Source organism: Trichosurus vulpecula, unplaced genomic scaffold (assembly GCF_011100635.1).
Source record: "Trichosurus vulpecula isolate mTriVul1 unplaced genomic scaffold, mTriVul1.pri scaffold_44_arrow_ctg1, whole genome shotgun sequence".
NCBI classification, from domain to species: domain Eukaryota; kingdom Metazoa; phylum Chordata; class Mammalia; order Diprotodontia; family Phalangeridae; genus Trichosurus; species Trichosurus vulpecula.
Window position 1 is genome coordinate 40,292 of NW_023494527.1, and position 22,352 is coordinate 62,643.

Below are 22,352 nucleotides of genomic sequence, written 5' to 3' on the forward strand. Positions count from 1 at the left end.
ACTAATAAGAAAGAGGCCCAAAAGTTCATAGGGCTATTTGGTTATTGGAGACACCACATCCCACATTTGGGACAAATTTTAAAACCCTTGTATAAAGTCACCAGAAAGAAATATGAATTCGATTGGGGCCTTGAACAAAGTAGAGCTTTTGAGGAAGCAAAGGCTGCTATACAATTAGCCCTGGACTTATGGCCTATGCAAAATGGGCCAGTGGAGTAACAAGTGACTGTACAAGATGACTATGCAAACAACAGAGCCGAAGTGTACCTTTAGGCTTTTGGTCAAGGAAACTGCCCTCATCTGGAGTGCAGTATACACCTCTTGAGAAGCAGCTGTTAGCTGCATATTAGGCTTTAGTAGAAACTGAGCAACTAACCCTGGGTCATGAAGTGATATTAAGGCCTGGAATTCCAATGATGACTTGGGTAATGAGTACCCCAGCTTCTCACAGAATTGGACATGCACAAGAGGCAAGCATAATCAAATGGAAGTGGTATATTCAGAATAGGTCCAGAGCAGGCAAAAGTGGAGTTTCTGCTTTACATGAATCGGTGGCGAACATTGGCACTGAGAGAAATGAAAAACCCCTTGAATCTAAGCAACAGATGGTGCCATCCTTAGTGAAATGGAATAATGGGTATGATGGACTAAATGTAGAACAGAAGAAACACGCTTGGTTTACTGACGGGACAGCAAAATACTTAGGACAGAAGAGACATTGGAAAGCAGTAGCCTATAACCCCTGTACTAGGGGAACTCTGGAAAGTTCTGGGATAGGGGGAAGTAGCCAATATGCTGAACTGATGGCAGTGCATCAGGCCATCAGAGCAGAGAAAGGAGGGCAGTGTCATATATTCACTGACTAGTGGGCAGTAGCTAATGGATTAGCTACGTGGATGCCTATATGGAGGAATAAGAATTGGGAGATTCATGGCAAACAAGTTTGGGGTAAAGAATTATGGGAAAATATATGGGACATGTCTTTGGTTACAGATCTGTCAGTTTTTCATGTTGACGCTCATGCGACCCTGACGACACAGGAATGTGAGTACAATGCACATGCGGATCGACTAGCAAAGATTGTTACTGAATGTATTGTGCCTACTCCGACTCCAGCTGATGACCCAGCTTTAGCAAGATGGGTCCACCAGACCGTCCGCCATTTAGGGGTCTATGCCACACATCGATAGGCACAGGATCGAGGTATCAGTATCTCCCATGCGTTGTTAAAACAAATAACAAAGGAGTGTTATATATGCCAATTAGAAAAAAGAACGAACTCTTCCTGGGATTGTAACTGGAGAAATAGCAAGCGGAAAAGGTCCAGCCCAAATTTGGCAGATAGATTATATTGGCCCACTACCCCAGGATAAAGGATGTAAATATGTATGTACGTGTGTTAACACCTATTCAGGTGTACTAGTGACTTGTCCTTATAAGGACACAACTCAGAAAAACACCTGTAAAACCCTAGATATTGTAAGTTTATACTATGGAACCCCAATGCAGATTCAAAGTGACAATGGGTCACATTTCAAGGGCAAAGAAGTGAAAAGATATTGTGTGTTGAATAATATACAATGGATATATCATATTCCATATTACCCACAAGCATCTGGGCTGATTGAAAGAATGAATGGATTGTTGAAAAAACAGCTGAGAAAATTAAGCTCTAATAATTCATATTGACATTGGAAGGATAATTTGACTATTGCCTCACATAATTTGAATAATAGCCCTTGGGGGGAGTACACCTCTAGCCAGAATGATGACCTCAAATTTGCAGATTAGAGAATAGCAAACACGTGAGATCCAAAATATTGAATTTTGCACTGTGAGGGAAGATGTCCTCCTACCATGTCCAGGAACACCTGGTTAGGCAGTATATGATTCACATTGTATAGAGAATTTTAGGTTGAATAGGAAAGAGATAAGAAAAACCCCTACTGGAGTATGTATGAGAATCCCCAAGAATCATTTTGGACAGATATTACCTAAACCAGGATTAGCAGCTCAAGGACTACATGTATTGTCTGGAGTGATAGATTTGAATTATCAAAAAGAAATTGTTGTGACACTCCAGAATTTGGGTGAAAAACCTGTACAATTTGGTAGGAATGATAGGATAGTTCAAGTGATTATTATCATCTGTGAAAAAATACTCTTTGTGAAAACTGACCCTCCTCCCCAAATAACTACTAGAGGGGCAAAGAGGGCTTGCTCCATTGATAGAATAAAGTTGGGAGCTAAGGTATGGGTAAAACGGAAGCCAGATGATATTCCAAAGGCTGCAGAAGTCATAGCCCATGGGAAGAACAACACTGTAACAGTTGTCTATCCAGGGGAAGAAAATTACCAAATTGTGCCCCTGAACCATATATTTTACCGTGCATAGGGCTATAATATTAGATTCACGGACCCCACAGGTATGGCTGATGCTGGTAATTGACACAAGCCACTCAGAGGGAAGGTGACTTTGTGTGATTAATGGATGAAAGCTTGTACATCTGGGGAAAGTCTGGGAGGACAATCCTAGTCTACCTAGTATGGGATCCTCCTGGTTTCCCTTGTACATCTGGGGAAAGGCTGGGAGGACAATCCTAGTCTATCTAGGATGGGATCCTCCTGGTTTCCCTTGTACATCTGGGGAAAGGCTGGGAGGACAATCCTGGTCTCCATCTAGGGTGGGATCTTCTTGGCTTAGTTTCCTCGTTGTGTTCCATTCAAAAAGAAACATTTCCCATCTGAGTTTCGCTCTGATATTGGATCTCTGCATAACTGAAATTTCAACTAAACTGGAGATGATTTTATTTGAAGGATGATAGCCCATACTTGCCTACTCTTTTTCTCTCTGTTTTAGTTAACCTTGTCTCTAATTCTGTCTCCTGCAGGTTTAAGCACCTGCAGTTTCCGGTGACTGCCTAAGCACGTAGCATTCTTGGAATTCCTGCCAGCTCGCTAAAGAACTGAACTCTGGAATTGGACTCTTTGGGGCAGGGACACCTCTATATCCAATTTCAGCAAGAAGAAGCTGCGGAAAATGAGACCTCCACCCCTTACCCCAAGATTTTGAGCCCCAATTGTTTGAGGGGGGCATGATGATAGTGTTCTGTGTACTTATTTTGTGTTATTCTTGCTATATTGTTTTATTGTTATGATATTATGGATCCTATGTAATGCATACGAAGATCTAGGGGTAGATATTTGAATTATTTATAATTATTTTGGGATGATTGATTGAAGAGATTATGAACTCCTAGATTAATGAACTCCTAGAAGCTATACATTGCCAGTGCAATTTTTAATTTATAAAACTGGGGTCCCTAGAACTGCAGACAACAATTTCATATGATGCAAACTGAATAAGTTTAAACGATGCTGCGTGCCAGAGATAATATTTATACTCTCATTGTTCACATGCTGATGTGGATCCCATGAATGTGTACTTACTCTCAATCCATTTTCAGGGAGTTGGTGGATTGTGGTTACTATTTTTCATTATCCTCCTTGGAAACAGGGAGATAATCAAAGCGCCTACATCTTAAAGTACCTGTATTATTGAAAAAATATACTTGTAAAGCATTATGAAAACCTCAAAGCATCATACAACTCAGAGCTATTTTTTCATGATAAATATTATTATTATTATTATTATTAATTAAATGATTATCGAAACGTGCACCACTTGCAAAGAAAAAGATGCAATGCTATTTAGATGACATGGGGGCCATGAAAGTATACTCTGTATATACAGTAATCTCCATCTGATGATTTGTGTTCTTTAAATACATATACTATCCTATATTAATATTTAATCTTTTCTGGAAAAATCGCAGGTTGAACTGAAACACACACGTGCACGCACACACACACACACATGCGTGCGCGCACACACACACACACACACACACACACAAACACACACAAACTCTGCCACCAAATGCTGCGATTTCGATCAAAGGAAACAGGTCAAATCCCATATAATGCCTCAGAAAAGAGACTCAGGTAGGAAAAGCTGCTCATTATGGCATCATGGAACACTTACGCTGTCATAATTCTAAAGTGCCAGAGTAACATATGGAGGTTGGTGTGGGGGAAAGGGAAGTAGCTGGGAGAGATCATTGCAGAAGAGTAAAGCAAGGAGGTAGGATGTGGATTTTAGTTTGAACAGTGGTAGTTTTCTCCATGTGCAATGTTATGTACTTTTCTGGGGATCATTGAATCCTGCAGCACTCTGCTGTAAATTATTGTGTCTCGTTTTGTCACGGAGATATTTAAACAAGGACTGCGAATGCGCACATGATTTTATGATTCAGAATTGGAAAGCGTGACAAACTCTTCTGGGAACAGGCAGGGGAAATAGAACATTTCTTTGGGCAGGAAAGAATCAAATCCAAGATCCGGAAAATTCTCTCAGTTATAGCAGTAATTATCATGAAAAAGCAGCAATCCCTAGTCAAGGTATTCACAAGGAGATTAAAACACAATGTTAGACCACAGATGCAAGTTGTCTCCGAAGCTTCCCCACTGACCAACCCCTAGGGACCTTCCTTAAAGAAGCACTCACAAATATTTAAATACAGGATGACCTCCTTAAAATACGTGCCTTCATCTCTCACCAGTCTCCATGGGAGGCCTATTGTACAGGTGCAAACATCAAAAATGACATTAGAAGCACCGGTAGAAATGTTGGGTTTGAAATTGTTGTCTTTCAGGTTAGTGTGTGAGGGTTTACTGACATGATGGAGGTTGTAAATGCTGCTACATTGTGATGTGTTAACGTTGTCCTCCGTAGCAAATGCATTAACATTTTGTAATAAGTTTCTCATTAGGAATCTCTTTTCCTAGATATGTATATATGTATTAAATTCTGAGAACATTCATTGACCTTTCGATCCACTGGCACAGGATCACCTTATCCTCAAGAGGATCTTCCAAAAGCCACACTTTACCAACCACAGTTTTAAATAATGCACGTGAGGGTGCCAGATCTTGAGGGAATAATTGCTGATCCTATATAGCTTCAATACATTACTAAGAACTGAACAGGTTGAAAAGATGCTGTGTGCCAGGGATGTCGTTTGTTCTTTTCTTCACATGCTGATGTGGAATATATCAATGTATATTTGGTATCAATCGGTTTGCAGGGACTTGGTGGATTGTGGAATTTATTGTTCATTTTCCTCCTTGGAAATGGGCAGAGAATCAAAGCGCCTACATATTTTTATTCAAAACTATATTTGAAAAGCAGTTTCACAATCTCAAAGCATCATCCAAATGAGCCATATACTTCTCATTCTTAGCAAGATGGGTCCACCAGACCGCCGGCCATTTAGGGGTCCAGGCGACTCACCGATGGGTACAGGATCGAGGTATCAGTATCTCTCATGTGTTGTTAAAACAAATAACAGAGGGGTGTTGTATATGCCAATTAGAAAAAGAACGAACTCTTCCTAGGATAGTAATTGGAGAAATAGCAAGGGGAAAAGTTCCAGCCCAAATTTGGCAGATAGATTATATTGGCCCACTACCCCAGGATAAAGGATGTAAATATGTATGTACGTGTGTTGACACCTATTCAGGTGTCCTAGTGGCTTGTCCTTATAAGGATGCAACTCAGAAAAACACCTGTAAAACCCTAGACTATTGTAAGTTTATACTATGGAACCCCAATGCAGATTCAAAGTGACAATGGGTCACATTTCAAGGGCAAAGAAGTGAAAAGATATTGTGTGTTGAATAATATAGAATGGATATATCATATTCCATATTACCCACAAGCATCTGGGCTGATTGAAAGAATGAATGGATTGTTGAAAGAACAGCTGAGAAAATTAAGCTCTAATAATTCATATCTACATTGGAAGGATAATTTGTCTATTGCCTTATGTAATTTGAATAATAGGCCCTTGGGGGGAGTACACCTCTAGCCAGAATGATGACCCCAAATTTGCAGATTAGAGAACAGCAAACACATGAGATCCAAAATATTGAATTTTGGACTGTGAGGGAAGATGTCCCCCTACCATGTCCAGGAACACCTGGTTAGGCAGGATATGATTTACATTGTATATAGAATTTTAGGTTGAATAGGAAAGAGATAAGAAAAACCCCTACCGGAGTATGTAGGAGAATCCCCAAGAATCATTTTGGACGGATATTACCTAAACCAGGATTAGCAGCTCAAGGACTACATGTATTGGCTGGAGTGATAGATTCGAGTTATCAAAAAGAAATCTTTGTGACACTCCAGAATTTGGGTGAAAAACCTGTACAATTTGGTAGGAATGATAGGATAGTTCAAGTGATTATTATCATCTGTGAAAAAATACTCTTTGTGAAAACTGACCCTCCTCCCCAAATAACTACTAGAGGGGCAAAAGGGGCTTGCTCCATTGATAGAATAAAGTTGGGAGCTAATGTATGGGTAAAATGGAAGCCAGATGATATTCTAAAGGCTGCAGAAGTCATAGCCCATGGGAAGAACAACACTGTAACAGTTGTCTATTCAGGGGAAGATAATTACCAAATCGTACCCCTGAATCATATATTTTACCGTGAATAGGGCTATAATATTAGATTCACGGACCCCACAGGTATGGCTGATGCTGGTAATTGACACAAGCCACTCAGAGGGAAGGTGAGTTGGTGTGATTAACGGATAAAAGTTTGTACATCTGGGGAAAGTCTGGGAGGACAATCCTAGTCTATCTAGGATGGGATCCTCCTGGTTTCCCTTGTACATCTGGGGAAAGACTGGGAGGACAATCCTGGTCTCCATCTAGGGTGGGATCTTCTTGGCTTAGTTTCCTCATTGTGTTCCGTTTAAAAAGAAACATTTCCCATCTGAGTTTGGCTCTGATATTGGATATTTGCATAACTGAAATTTCAACTAAACTGGAGATGATTTTATTTAAAGGATAATAGCCCATACTTGCCTACTCTTTTTGTTTTCTGTTTTAGTTAACCTTGTCGCTAGTTCTGTCTCCTGCAGGTTTAAGCACCCTTCAGTTTCCGGTGACTGCCTAAGTACGTAGCATTCTTGGAATTCCTGCCAGCTCGCTAAAGAACTGAACTCTGGAATGGGACTCTTTGGGGCAGGGACACCTCTACATCCAATTTCAGCAAGAAGAAGCTATGGAAAATGAGACCTTCACCCATTACCCCAAGATTTTGAGCCCCAATTGTTTGAGGGGGGGGAATGATGATAGTGTTCTGTGTACTTATTTTGTGTTATCCTTGCTATATTGTTTTATTGTTATGATATTATTGATCCTATGTAATGGATACAAAGATCTAGGGGTGGGCATTTGAATTATTAATAATTATTTTGGGATGATTGATTGAAGAGATTATCTGGCTGGGATCTAGGGGTGGATGACATTTGAATCGTAAACCAATGTTAGGGGCGCTCTGGACCTGGGCCTCCTGAAAGGGTAGTGAGACGCCAGGGAGTCTGGACCTGCTGACGCAGCAGTGCCTGTGTGGCTTCTGTCACGTCAGTACCGGGGCGGCTCCAACTGGAGGGGCTCCACCTTCGGGGAGGAAGTGGGGAGGAGCTAACCCGAAACTCCCAATATAAGGAGCACCCCAGAGAGGGTCAGTGGGATTTTTGTGTAAGATTTCTGGTACGCCATTGCAATAAAACTGCTTGTCGCATTCCGGTAGCTGCCTGGTGATTCTCCTCTCGCGTCCCCCGGGAGGAGCCGGAGACGTCCGAAGACCCGTGGGCAGGGTGAGTGTGAGGCGGTAGTCGGGGAGCACGGGGTGCTATTGTGGGGCACACCCGTCCGGCCGCCGACAGCTGGCGCCCAAACGTGGGGCTTGACCAGTGAGGCCGCTCCTGCTCCCATTAGATAAGGGGAGCGGAAGACCAGGTGTATTAGGAGGGCCGAGTTTATAATCTCAAAGAGGATCATAAACATGTCTGAAACGTTCGGAATCGCCGGATATAAGAAACTCTCAAAGTAGAAGGCAGAAGAATCAAAACATTTATTTAGGCTCCACAGTAACCAACCCATGAACCAGCAGCCCCATTTTGATATGTTGATCAAAAGCTTCCAGGCCCAATAAGTACGCCTTGCAAGAGTAACCAGGAGGCTACAGAGAAGCATGATTGCGTAAAGCAAGATCATGCTTCCCCCTCGATGGTAATAAGATTACCCACTGGCCTGAAGTCTTTGTTCAGCTTCCTCCCGTAGGTCAGCTCCGCTACTGGTAGCTCCTGCTTCAGCTGTGTCTGTGGCTGTAACTGAAACTGTAACTGTCGCTGTAACTGTCGCTGTAACTGTTGCTGTAACTGTCGCTGTAACTGTCTCTGGCTCCAACCGGAAAAGGAAAGAGAACTCTTCAAGCTGTCTTCTCCCCTCTTATAGAGTTTTTGACATCATCAAGCTCCACCTGAATGACCAGGGCCGATTGGTTCCTGAGTTGGCCCCTCCCCCTAGGGTAGAGGTTAACACCTCCCCTCAGCCAGCCCCATGACTCATCACACAGGAAGTTGTCTGCTTCCCGGCATGCTCCCCGGGCCTCCTGCCCCGGAAGAGCAAGCCACAGTGTCCAGAGGCTCAATGAGGTAAGCTGAGTCATTCAAAGAAAACAAAAGCCATTCTGGTTACACTCCACCCCTTGTTATAGGATACATAATCTAATCAGCCATGTATCCTAGAACATACATTGTGATCCAATTACAAAGGAAACTAAAACATATCATTCATTATAAAGCAAAACATATCATTTGGTGACATTCCTAAATATTGGTTTACGATTCAAATGTGATCCACCCCTAGGTCCCAGCAAGATAATCTCTTCAATTAATCATCCCCAAAATAATTATTAATAATTCAAATGTCCACCCCTAAATCCTTGTATCCATTACATAGGATCAATAATATCATAACAATAAAACAACACAGCAAGGATAACACAAAATAAGTAAACAGAACACTATCATCATTTCCACCCCCCTTGAACGATTGGGGCTCAAAATCTTGGGGTGAGGGGTGAAGGTCTCATTTTCCATAGCTTCTTCATGCTGAAATTGGATGTAGAGATGGCCCTGCCCCCAAAAAGTCCCATTCCAGAGGTCATTTCTTTAACGAGCTGGCAGGAATTCCAAGAATGCTACATGCTTAGGCAGTCACCGGAAAGTGCAGGGTGCTTAAGCCTGAAGGAAACAAAACTAGCAACAAGGTTAGCCAAAACAAAGGACAAAAAGAATAGACAAGTATGGACTATAATTCTTCAAATAAAATCATCTCAAGTTTGGTTGAGATTTCAGTTATGCAAAGATCCAACATCAGAGCCAAACTTTTCAAAAGGAACATAATGAGGAAGCCAAGAGGATCCCATCCTAGACAGAGACTAGGATTGTCCTCCCAGCCTTTCCCCAAATGTACAAGTTTTCATCCGTTAATCACACAAAGTTACCTTTCCTCTGAGTGGCTTATGGCATTTACCAGCATCAGCCATACCTGTGGAGTCTGTGAATCTATTATTATAACCTATTCACGGTAAAATATATGGTTCAGGGGTACGATTTGGTAATTATTTTCCCCTGAATAGACAACTGTTACAGTGTTGTCCTTCCCATGGGCTATAACTTCTGCAGCCTTTGGAATATCATCTGGCTTCCGTTTTACCCATACCTTAGCTCCTGACTTTATTCTATCAATGGAGCAAGACCCTTTTGCCCCTCTAGTAGTTATTTTGGGAGGAGGGTCAGTTTTCACAAAGGGTATTTTTTCACAGGGGATAATAATGACTTGAACCATCCTATCATTTCTACAAAATTGTACAGGTTTTTTACCCATATTCTGGAGTGTCACAACAATTTCTTTTTGATAATTAGAATCTATCACTCCAGCCAATACATGTATTCCTTGAGCCGCTAATCCTGGTTTAGGTAATATCCGTCCAAGATGATTCTTGGGGATTCTCATACATACTCCAGTAGGGGTTTTTCTTATTTCTTTCCTATTTAACCTAAAATTCTCTATACAATGTAAATCATATCCTGCTGAACCAGGTGTTCCTGGACTTGGTAGTGGGACATCTTCCCTCACAGTCCAAAATTCAATGTTTTGGATCTCACATGTTTGCTGTTCTCTGATCTGCAGATTTGGGGTCATCATTCTGGCTAGAGGTGTACTCCCCTCTAAGGGCCTATTATTCAAATTACGTAAGGCAATAGACAAATTATCCTTCCAATGTCGATATGAATTATTTGAGCTTAATTTTCTCAGCTGTTCTTTCAACAATCCATTCATTCTTTCAATTAGCCCAGATGCTTGTGGGTAATATGGAATATGATATATCCATTCTATATTATTCAACACACAATATCTTTTCACTTCTTTGCCCTTGAAATGTGACCCATTGTCACTTTGAATCTGCATTGGGATTCCATAATATAAACTTACAATATCTAGAGTTTTACAGGTGTTTTTCTGAGTTGCGTCTTTATAAGGACAAGCCACTAGTACACCGGAATAGGTGTCAACACACGTACATACATATTTACATCCTTTATCCTGGGGTAGTGGGCCAATATAATCTATCTGCCAAATTTGGGCTGGAACTTTTCCCCTTGCTATTTCTCCAGTAACTATCCTAGGAAGAGTTCGTTCTTTTTCTAATTGGCATATACAACACTCCTCTGTTATTTGTTTTAACAACGCATGAGAAATACTGATACCTCGATCCTGTGCCCATCGATGGGTGGCCTGGACCCCTAAATGGCCAGCAGTCTGGTGGACCCATCTTGCTAAGGCTGGGTCATCAGTTGGAGTCGGAGTAGGGACAATACATTCAGTAGCAATCTTTGCTAGTCGATCCGCATGTGCATTGTACTCACGTTCTGGTGTGGTCAGGGTTGCATGAGCATCAACATGAAAAACTGACAGATCTGTAACCAAAGACATGTCCCATATATTTTCCCATAACTCTTTACCCCAAACTTGTTTGCCATGAATCTCCCAATTCTGATTCCTCCATATAGGCATCCACGTAGCTAATCCATTAGCTACCGCCCACGAGTCAGTAAATATATGACACTGTCCTCCTTTCTCTGCTCTGATGGCCTGATGCACTGCCATCAGTTCAGCATATTGGCTACTTCCACCTATCCCAGAACTTTCCAGAGTTCTCCTTGTACAGGGGTTATAGGCTACTGCTTTCCAATGTCTCTTCTGTCCTAAATATTTTGCTGTCCCATCAGTAAACCAAGCATGTTTCTTCTGTTCTTCATTTAGTCCGTCATATCCATTATTCCATTTCACTAAGGATGGTACCATCTGTTGCTTAGATTCAAGGGGCTTTTCATTGCTCTCAGTATCAATGTTCGCCACAGATTCATGTAGAGCAGAAACTCCATTTTTGCCTGCTCTGGACCTATTCTGAATATACCACTTCCATTTGATTATGCTTGCCTCTTGTGCATGTCCAATTCTGTGAGAAGCTGGGGTACTCATTACCCAAGTACATAATTGGAATTCCAGGCCTTAATACCACTTCATGACCCAGAGTTAGTTGCTCAGTTTCTACTAAAGCCCAATATGCAGCTAACAGCTGCTTCTCAAAAGGTGTATATTGCACTCCAGATGAGGGCAGTTTCCTTGACCAAAAGCCTAAAGGTACACTTCGGCTTTGTTGTTTTTGCCACAGACTCCAATTTGCATAGTCATCTTGTACAGTCACTTGTAACTCCACTGGCCCATTTTGCATAGGCCATAAGTCTAGAGCTAATTGAATAGCAGCCTTTGCTTCCTCAAAAGCTCTACTTTGTTCAAGTCCCGAGTCAAATTCATATTTCTTTCTGGTGACTTTATACAAGGGTTTTAAAATCTGTCCCAAATGTGGGATGTGGTGTCTCCAATAACCAAACAGCCCTATGAACTTTTGGGCCTCTTTCTTATTGGTAGGGGTGGGAAAATCCTGGATTTTTTGTCGAGCTTGTGGGAGAATTTCTCGCAGTCCTCTATTCCACTGTATCCCCAAGAATTTTACAGTTTGAGCTGGCCCTTGAACCTTTGCGGGGTTGATTTCCCATCCTTTGCTTTTCATATGGTCAATTAATAATGCTAAACTCTCCTCCACCTCCTTTATATTCTTTCCCTGTATCATGATGTCATCTATGTAATGTGTAAGCTGTACACCAGGTAACTTTAATTCATCCAAATGTTCAGCTACAATCCTGTGGCAAATAGTTGGGCTATGAATATATCCTTGCGGCAGGCGTGTAAATGTATACTGTCGGCCTTGCCAAGTAAAAGCAAACAGATTCCATTGCTTGGGGTCTATTGGGATTGTAAAGAAGGCATTGGCCAAATCAATAACTGCATACCAAGTCCCTTCACGTTTTTGTATTCTCTCTATTAAAGTAACCGTGTCTGGTACAGCAGCATACAAGGGAGGAGTCACTTTGTTCAGCTGTCTATAATCTACTGTCATCCTCCATGTTCCATCTGACTTTCGGACTGGCCAGACAGGGTTGTTCCATTGAGTAGTTGTAGGGACTAACACTCCTGCCTCAACACATTCTCTTATAGTGTTGGCAATTTCATCTTGCCCACCTGGCACACGATATTGCCTCAAAGTAATTATTTTAGAAGGTTCGGGCAAAGTGATTGGATCCATCTTGATTTTCCCCACTAAGACTGCATTAATGCCCATTTTCCTCACAGCAAATTGGTATTTCCCTTCAGGGTAAATTTAAGGTCATACCCTTCAATATGTCTATTCCAATGATGTATTCGGGAATAGGCACAATAACCACACTATATTCTCTCTTGGGCAACTGTCCAATTTTCATCATTAATTTAACTTGCCTGGCTGATACTTCAGTCCCTCCTAGTCCTGTAATGGTAATAGGAGTTCCATGGCTGAACTTGTCTGGATTTCCATAAATAAGGGTGGCCTCGGCCCCAGTATCTATTAATGCCTCAGTTACCGTACTTGACCCATTTTTCCAATATATGGTCAAGTTAATGTGAGGTCTGCAATCCAGCCTGTGTATTTCCTTAATTTGGACTGGGGCTCGGCCTGTTCCCTAGTATTCCCTTTCATATGATTCACTTGGGTTTGAAGGTTCAACATCTGTAGTATTTGCAGGAGCAGTTCTTATTTCCCTATCTCTCCTGTTATCAAGGCCTTTATCTCTGTACATTCTATATAATTCATTGGTTGGAATTCCATCTATCATTTCAAAACCTACTCCTGCTCTCAATAAAGCAGTAAACATTTCTTTCCTTGTTACTCTCCTTTGGCGCCAAGTTTGCTGGTTATTCACCCTTCTCTCTCGAGGAGATCTATCCCTCCCCAGTCACCTAAGTCATGTAACTGTAAAATCTTATTTATCACTGTTGTAAGACGGCTCCCTACTTCTCCAAGTAATAAATTCAAAATTAGTTGTTTATAAGCAGGGGGAGCTGTCCTAATTATTAAATTCCTATGAGGCAGTCCATTGATCATTGTAATATTTGTCTGAGGTTCCTATCATAATGGCAGTCTTCATCACCTCCTCCTTTAGTCTCATGATACAATCTCTAAGTGAATACCAGGGTCTGTGCTCAGTGGGCCACATAGAATCAGTAGCATATCTCTTATTGCATCCCACAGCGGCTAATGCCAACAGAGTAGTCCTGCTATCACCATCTCCTTGCTGATGATGTTCCCTAAAAGCTTGTTGAACTAGAGGATCATGGCTGATACCTATGAATCTCATGCAGTCTGTCCTATCTACTGATATTCCACTGGCCCCTTGATCACTGAGTCTTACCATCCAAGATATCAATGGTTCTCCTATTCTTTGGCTGAATCTACTCAAAATATCTGTGACCTCTTGCGGTGAGAAATCTTCCTGAATTTCCCTTGTAACTGAATCTTCACCTCGGGTTTCTGTCTTCCTCCTTTGTATGGGTCGAGCCCTTGTCTGATCATGTAACCATCTCCTATTCTCTGTGTGAGGCACATCCTGAACCCCAGTAGTGTTTTGTGCCTCAGCCCCTAACATTGTCTCATTCTCTCCCCACTCACTTCCTCTGCCACCATGGCTAGGACGAAGCAGGCAGTCAGGCTCTTTCTGGGCTGGGTTGAAATGCACTCTGGGCTTTTTTGGTCTCCTGTTGCTCTTAGCCACATTAATAGAAAAGTTCTCATTTGAGTCAGTTTGGTCTCCTGCTATCTGAGATTCCTCTTCTTCCTGTGGGGTAGGAGTGCCCCCATGTCTTTCACTTAATCTCAATCTTTCGTATACTAGCCGGTAGGCTGATAACACTATCCAGCTTTGCCTAGATAGTGATGCCCCTGACTGAATCCCAACTTCTCGTAAACACTTTTCCAAATCCCTAGGATCTCCTCATCCGTAGCCTTGGTTCCCAGTTTTCACAGGGTCCAGCTTTTTTAGCCAATTCTTTTGCTAGGGAGGAATAAAATGGATCCTCCCATCCTGGGATATTCATCTCTTCCTCTGGAATTGTTCTGCTTCTAAATAGAGATCTTATACCTAGCGATCCCATCCTGGTCGCCAAATGTATTAGGAGGGCAGAGTTTATAATCTCAAAGAGGATCATAAACATGTCTGAAACGTTCGGAATCGCCGGATATAAGAAACTCTCAAAGTAGAAGGCAGAAGAATCAAAACATTTATTTAGGCTCCACAGTAACCAACCCATGAACCAGCAGCCCCATTTTGATATGTTGATCAAAAGCTTCCAGGCCCAATAAGTACGCCTTGCAAGAGTAACCAGGAGGCTACAGAGAAGCATGATTGCGTAAAGCAAGATCATGCTTCCCCCTCGATGGTAATAAGATTACCCACTGGCCTGAAGTCTTTGTTCAGCTTCCTCCCGTAGGTCAGCTCCGCTACTGGTAGCTCCTGCTTCAGCTGTGTCTGTGGCTGTAACTGAAACTGTAACTGTCGCTGTAACTGTCGCTGTAACTGTCGCTGTAACTGTCTCTGGCTCCAACCGGAAAAGGAAATAGAACTCTTCAAGCTGTCGTCTCCCCTCTTATAGAGTTTTTGACATCATCAAGCTCCACCTGAATGACCAGGGCCGATTGGTTCCTGAGTTGGCCCCTCCCCCTAGGGTAGAGGTTAACACCTCCCCTCAGCCAGCCCCATGACTCATCACACAGGAAGTTGTCTGCTTCCCGGCATGCTCCCCGGGCCTCCTGCCCCGGAAGAGCAAGCCACAGTGTCCAGAGGCTCAATGAGGTAAGCTGAGTCATTCAAAGAAAACAAAAGCCATTCTGGTTACACCAGGCAGAACCCAAGGAGACAGGTTGAGCCCTTGGGATGGGACCGAAGGTCTGTAAAGCCCGTGTTGAGCCGGAGGACAAAGGCGTACTCGCCTGCCAGATCTACAAGGTCTGTAAGGAGCAAGGCGTTAGAATTTATATAAGGACATGTAGAGAGTGGGTGGAGAAGATCCGGGTGGTCAGCCCGTGGCTGGAGCACACCGGGGTGGATCTGCCCGTCTCCGCGGCAGGCGGAGTGCTTAGGAACTGCCACGGATCAGGCCACATTCATAAGAAATATACGAGATGGCCAAGATCAGGGGTGTACAATCACTCCCCGAATTACAGATGTGGCTCCTGGAACAGAGCAAGAGGAGGAATTTGCACACTCGGTAGACTCCAAGGACAAGATACCAGAAAAAGGCAACTTAGAATATGATCCGGAGGAAAGAATGAAGTCTCCTTTAGCCCCTCCCCCAACTCCTCACATTATATGAAAGTTTTGAAGAAGTTAGTAAGAGAAAGCTGTCTCCTAAACAACTGGAAGAGACCAGCCAGCGATCTGCCTCTGATCATCTTAAAAGCAGGGTCTCCAAGACCCCAATAAAGCACGGCACCTGGCCTCCGTTACATCAGAGGGCCAAGCAATTTGTGCATAGGATTCAAAAATCCTCTCTGTGTTTTTTGTCTCTGTCTGTGTGCTGTATCTGTGTTTCTGTGTGTGGTGTTTCTGTGTATGTAATCTGACACCCTGTAATGTCCACTATCTCTTTCTCTCCCTCCCTGACTCCAGTCTCTTCAGAGGAGCGGGAGGGCGGGGGGTGGGGGGGAGAGTAGGAGAGAGGAAAATGTCTTCTTGTTTAACGGTTTATAGTTGTTGGAAATAATGCTCTTTCTTTCTCCCTTCATCCCAAATCTGGCCAATTTGGGATGTGAGGAGAGATAAGAAAGGAGGCGGGGACCTTTTCCCTGAAATTCAAATGTGTTACTCCTGATTTGATGCTTAAGATAAAGTCAGAATTTCTCATACCATTTGGCACTAAGGCAAATTCGGAAATGCAAATTCGGAAAATGCATGAATCTCTACTAAAGAGACACTTTGAGCTCCCCAGTATGAGGAGAAAGGGACATGGTACCACTGGATCTTTTCCAGAGTCCCACTCACCTTAGACTGGCAAATTCAAAGTTCTCACTTCCAAAAAGGTTTTTAAGGAGTAAACACAGAAGTAAAATTTACTCGAGAAAAAATTAGAACCATTAAGATTTTGATTTAGCAGATTCTGTTAGCCATAGATAATCTGGTGAAGTATATGAAACCTTTTTCAACATAATAATACACGTATGAATGTGAAGAAAAATCAGTTTATATGACAAAAGATATTCTGTATCCCCCTCCAATCCGTAGACTCCTTGGGGGGTTAAGAATTCCAGCTCTATGTCAGAAGTATATACAAAGATGTTTTAATTCCTGTGTGGTGAATGAGAATCACCATGAGACTAGTATAGATAAAAAGTTGGAAAATATTTAATGACATAACGGTATTAAATCTATAGAGTTAATAAGTAGTTTTCAATATACAACTACAGAGATCCTTATGTGCAATTTAGTGACCCTCATTCCTATTTGAATTTGAAACAAGTGGTTTAAAGCTTCCAAAACAGAGAAATGAAAGCCAAACGTGAAAGCCAATCTGAACATAGTGAACCCAAAGGACTGTTACTGACTGTTACTGTAGTCCTGAGAAACAAAAATACTTCTTCGGATAGGAATTATCTCCATAGATATAACCCAGTCCGCCTGGGTGAAAACATTTCTAGCTCGCTGTGATTTTCCTACGTTTGCCACTTGGAAAGTTTAAAAAGTGATTCGTAAATATACAATAGAGAGTTGGCTTCTTTTCAAAATAATTGCCCTGTGTACAAGCTGCTTTTTCTTATTTAGGCCCTTTTATTCTGATGTGCCTTTCCCCTAAAAGTCCTCAAATAAATTAAATCATAATACATAGAAACTTTAGAAATTAAAATACATGTCGCAACAAAGGCTCTATTCCCTGTTCTTGACTTTGCTACTTTGTTGCCCTCTCGTACCCCGCTGACAACAGCCCTGGACCCCTGAAGCCCACACTTCTAGGCAATAGGTAAACAGAGGAACCTCTCCTCCCTGTCCCCCAAGTCCTTGCTCCCACACCACCAGAACTTACGATTTTTGCTCCTAGCCTTCCAAACCTGACAACCCCTATAAGAAGGTAAAGATCTCTCAGGGACCCCTCAATGATTCCTTAGACCTTTAATTCAGGTGCTGGACTCTGCAGCTTCCCAGCACCTTTCCCCCTTTCAGTCCACAGCCAGGCTCTGCAACTATGAGGAGAAGAAAAGCCTCTATGCTTGGTAAGCCTAATGTATGTGATGATTTGGGAATGCAGTTAATGTCATCTGAAATTTTTCTATTGTACTTCTGAATTGTAGTAAAATTCTCCTACGTTGTAAAATTTAAGTGACTAGATATGAGATTAGACAAAGTGATCTTTAATTTGAATTTTGGTGAAACTACAAAATGAAAACAATTGTGTAAAACTGGTTAAGTTACTTTCTCAGCCTTGCTAACCCTACCTTGTTAAGATCACAGCTAAAACACTTCTGCCAGCACTTAGGAAACTTGTAAGATTGTTAACTAGGTTATTTGGGATTACTGTTTTAGTGTTAAAAACCAATTAAGTTCTGAAGAGATAAAAGAAATTATGTCACCCACCTTTTGACCTAGATTTGTGGGTGGGTTCTATTAAATTTTATACGAATGTTGATTAGGGTAAAGATGTTGCTTATTATGAGTTGTTATGATTGCTGTTCAATTAATTATCAACCCCCTCTGCCTGGAAGGGAAACCGACTATACCTTCTTAGCCATGATTCAAATTTCTTAGGACAAAAGAAGTAGTTAGAATACTGGCCCAGTACATTTTAAACCGATCTAATTATAATACGTGATTGCAAACTATTTGTAAAACTTTCCCAAGAAATATGTGAAGGGAACTTAGAAATTCATATTCGAATAATTGAGAAATTTATTAACTATATAGCCCCAAGAAAATTCTATTTACTGTAGTTTGCTGTTCAATAGGGGGATGGTGGTGGAATCCATTCCCAGGGATGTTACAAAGATCGCATAATTGTAATAAGATACATGCTATTTAAATGTAAACTGTTTTAAGTTAAAAATACTTGCTTTATGTTAATCTTATGTGGATTTTCTTCAATGTGAAGTTTTGGTAATGAGATGAATGATTCTCTGTCTTACGCAATTTGGGGTCATATCTGACTGCGGTAAAGCCACCAAAATGGAAATGAATTGGTCTTGGTTTTCAAGTTTTAATGGATGATAATTATGGTTTTTTGATATTTTGTTATACGTCTCAAATTTTCAGCTATATCATCTGTGTTGTTAGAAATGCAATTCCTTTTATAATCTAACTGTTATTCGGTTCCGAATTGTAATTTGAGAAATCTTAAATTACCAAATTTTGTCTTTAATTGTTTTGCTATCATTTGGGAAATTTGTGAGATCATTAATTAAGCTATTGATGTTGTTGCTTAGAGATAGTATTTACTATGGTGAGTTTAGTTTTCCTTTTTTTTTAATTATGTGGAGAAGGTGGAAATTAATAATATCAGGATAAATTATAAGCTGTCTGAGAAAGAGAGATTTTTTATGAAGGAAAGTTTTGTGCACTCCTTTGCATAATTTTTGGTAGGACTCGACCTTGAATAAGTTTGCTCAGGGGCACAGCAACAGATAGCACACAGAGTTCTCTATGTAACCCCTTCCTAGAGACCATGTTGCTTCTCCTTATTTTGTAACATTGCCAAGGCCCTTGGAAACTCTCTGCACTCTCTGCACGGGCAAGGTCATCAGCCCAGAAAAAGAACTTGTTTGAGTTATGTGGGTCCTAAACAATGCACTTGGCTTGCTGAGGAACTGAAAGTTTATGTACAATAGATAGAAAGGATTCTAATATTTAGCCTTTACACCGGGACAAGTTTCACGTAGAGAATGAAAGATGTTTAATTAAATCCCTTATGTATGTGAGTCCTATTGTCTTAAAACAAAAAGGGGGAGTGGCGGGGAGGCTGACCCATGCGCAGCTCGCTACAGCTACCTTTACTGCCAATTTTCGTGATGGTGGCCTTACGCCTGCGCTAAAATACTATGCTGGGGGCCGGTGTGAGAAACAGACCAGGAGGAGACACCACCAACCGCGTGCCTTCAAGGCAGCACGGTCTGGTGGAAAGATGAGAAAGGGGAGTGGCACAGGCCGGGAAGGGTTGTAGTTAGAGGGAGAGGGTATCTTTGTGTCTCCACAGATGACGCCCCCGGACAGCACGTCTGGGTGCCCCTCCGCCGAGTCCGTGAGGTCGCACCCCCAGCAGACGCGACGACACCGCCGCAGGGGACGGAGGCCACAACGAAAGAACAGAACTGTCCGCGCGAAACAGAGGGTAGCCAATGCCCTCCGCTGCCTACTCGCCATGATCCCGTTGGTGACCCCGTCTACAGCTGCTCCTGCCATCTTGCCGCCCCTGGCAGCGAAGCCCACGCACTGGGCCCTTACCCCGAATCTCCCGCTGTTCCAGTTGATGACCTGGAGCCATGAGGCGCTTCCGCTTCTGGTGTCTGGCGATGTGTCCGTCATCACTGGCGGGTCTGGGAAGCCCCTCGCTATAGTCGAGCGGCGGTATGATAAGACCTTATCCTGGCATACATGGGCCCAGCCTATTTGTGTGTTTACCAACGACACGGCACCTGGGGGCCCGGTTGCAGACTTTTGTTTTCCCCTGACGAGACAGATCAGAGAACAGGAGGTGCACCCCTGGAGCGCTACGCGCCACTGGAGCGCCTTGCGTGTTCACATGGCGGCCATCTCGAGGGGCCCAGGCCATGATGGGACTGTAGTGCAGGACCAGAACCAAACCGGCCCCTCACCCTTGCCGCCCTGCCGCTCAGTCCCGTGGGTTTATAATAGCTTACAGCCATGTTCCACGGGTCACCACGTGCCAGGTCCAACGAGGCACAATGTAACACTTAGTTTTTGGAATGGGATAACTGTACCTACTTTAGTTGCCCCTGTGCCGATTCCCCAACCAGGGAGACCCCAGACTCACATATGGAAGATCGGACTTGCCCTGCAAGTGGCTACGGTTGCCATTGGGTTGTACTCTGATGCGATAGACTTTGCCGAGCACCGGGACGAGTACAATGCCTGGAAACCAGTGTTCAGGCACCAGCTTCTTTGTCCGCTCGACACAGAACCGTCACAGCAGTATCGGTGTGTTGATCTGGCTGGAACGGTACAGACAGGGCCCAATGCTATGTTTCTCTTGTGTCTCCCTATACACACTTCCATAACTTACATGGGCACGGGGTACAACGTTTCTTGTTCGGAACCCCTTGTCACGAACACACTCAACAGTTCTCATGCTAACTTTACTATATTCCTCCTTCGCATACCCTCTTACACTATCCATCCTGTAGAGGCCGACCCGTTTGCCCTCTCCCCTTCTGATGGGATTATGCGAGACCTTCTACGCCCCAAACGGGACGTAGCTGTGGGCACTGTTCTCTCTATTGTTAATCTAGCCCTTACTATCCTAGAAGAGGTCCAAATTCTTCAATTACAAAAACAGGTCGCTTTCCTTGCCTCCTCCTTGCAAAACTTTATGGTCCAATCCGGCTTAGCCTGGAAACACCAAGAACAAATTGACCGTGTGCTGTTTTCAGAACTGCAGACCTTCAAGGAGGTCCTTGAGGTAGTCGTACAGCAACAAGCCTTACTGATTCGATATATGAGATTGCAATGCCATTATAAGTATTATCCTGTTTGTGTAACCCCTATTCCCTATAATGTCTCCCAATATGATCAGTTAGAATGGCTTCTTAAAGATGCCAGTACTGCCACTAATTTTACTACTGAACTTCATATGCTAGATGAGGTCATTGCGGCCATACAGAATGCCACTATACAATTCAATGGCGACTGGGAAGAGAACTATAACAACGCTAAGGCCTGGTGGGACACTCTCAGTGTCCACCAGTTGCTCCAATGGGCCTCCATTGGAGGACTTGTTCTCATACTAGCCTTTCTTATCTGTCTGCTCCTGCCCTGCTTGATTTCCTGTATGATTGGGGTTTTGCGCCGCTCCTTAGAAGCTGTAAAAGCCGATGTCATTAAACAAAAAGGGGGAGTTGTTAGGGGCGCTCTGGACCTGGGCCTCCTGAAAGGGTAGTGAGACGCCAGGGAGTCTGGACCTGCTGACGCAGCAGTGCCTGTGTGGCTTCTGTCACGTCAGTACCGGGGCGGCTCCAACTGGAGGGGCTCCACCTTCGGGGAGGAAGTGGGGAGGAGCTAACCCGAAACTCCCAATATAAGGAGCACCCCAGAGAGGGTCAGTGGGATTTTTGTGTAAGATTTCTGGTACGCCATTGCAATAAAACTGCTTGTCGCATTCCGGTAGCTGCCTGGTGATTCTCCTCTCGCGTCCCCCGGGAGGAGCCGGAGACATCCGAAGACCTGTGGGCAGGGTGAGTGTGAGGCGGTAGTCAGGGAGCACGGGGTGCAATTGTGGGGCACACCCGTCCGGCCGCCGACAAACCAATATTTGGGAATGCCAGTGAATGATATGTTTTGCTTTATTGTGAATGATATGTTTTAGTTTCCTGCATAATTGGATCACAATGTTCTAGAATATATAATTTAATTTGAATTATGATTGGATTGTGCATGCTAGAACATTGTGAGGGGTGGAGTGTAGCCAGAATGGACTTTGTTTTCTTTGAATGACTCAGCTTGCCTCGTTGAGCTTCCCTGGATGCTGGGGCTTGCTCTTCCGGGGCAGGACCAGAGCTTCCTGTGTGATGAGTGGTGGCGCTGGCTGAGGGGAGGTGTGTTAACGTGGTCTACGCTGGGGGAGGGGCCAAGTCAAGAACTAATCGGCCCTGGTCGTTCAGGCGGCGCTTGATGATGTCAAAAACTGTATAAGAGGGTAGAGGACAGCTTGAAGATCCTCCTTTCCTTTTCCGGTTGGAGCCAGAGACGCCTACAGCCGAAGCTGAGCTGCCGGTAG

General features: G+C 43.1%; 1 protein-coding gene across 1 annotated transcript; it reads left to right on the forward strand.

Annotated features, from left to right (window-relative positions):
- The first annotated feature begins 7,605 nt into the window (after positions 1–7,605).
- LOC118833348 lies at positions 7,606–21,867 on the forward strand. The gene is made up of 2 exons (XM_036740708.1): positions 7,606–7,735; positions 19,596–21,867. Exon 2 carries the CDS (start codon positions 19,596–19,598, stop codon positions 21,513–21,515), a length of 1,920 nt encoding a protein of 639 aa, XP_036596603.1. The 5' UTR covers positions 7,606–7,735; the 3' UTR covers positions 21,516–21,867.
- The last annotated feature ends 485 nt before the right edge of the window (positions 21,868–22,352 follow it).

Coding starts and splice junctions, on each gene's coding strand:
- LOC118833348 (XM_036740708.1), top strand. CDS start 19,596: ATGACGCCCCCGGACAGCACGTCTGGGTGCCCCTCCGCCGAGTCCGTG.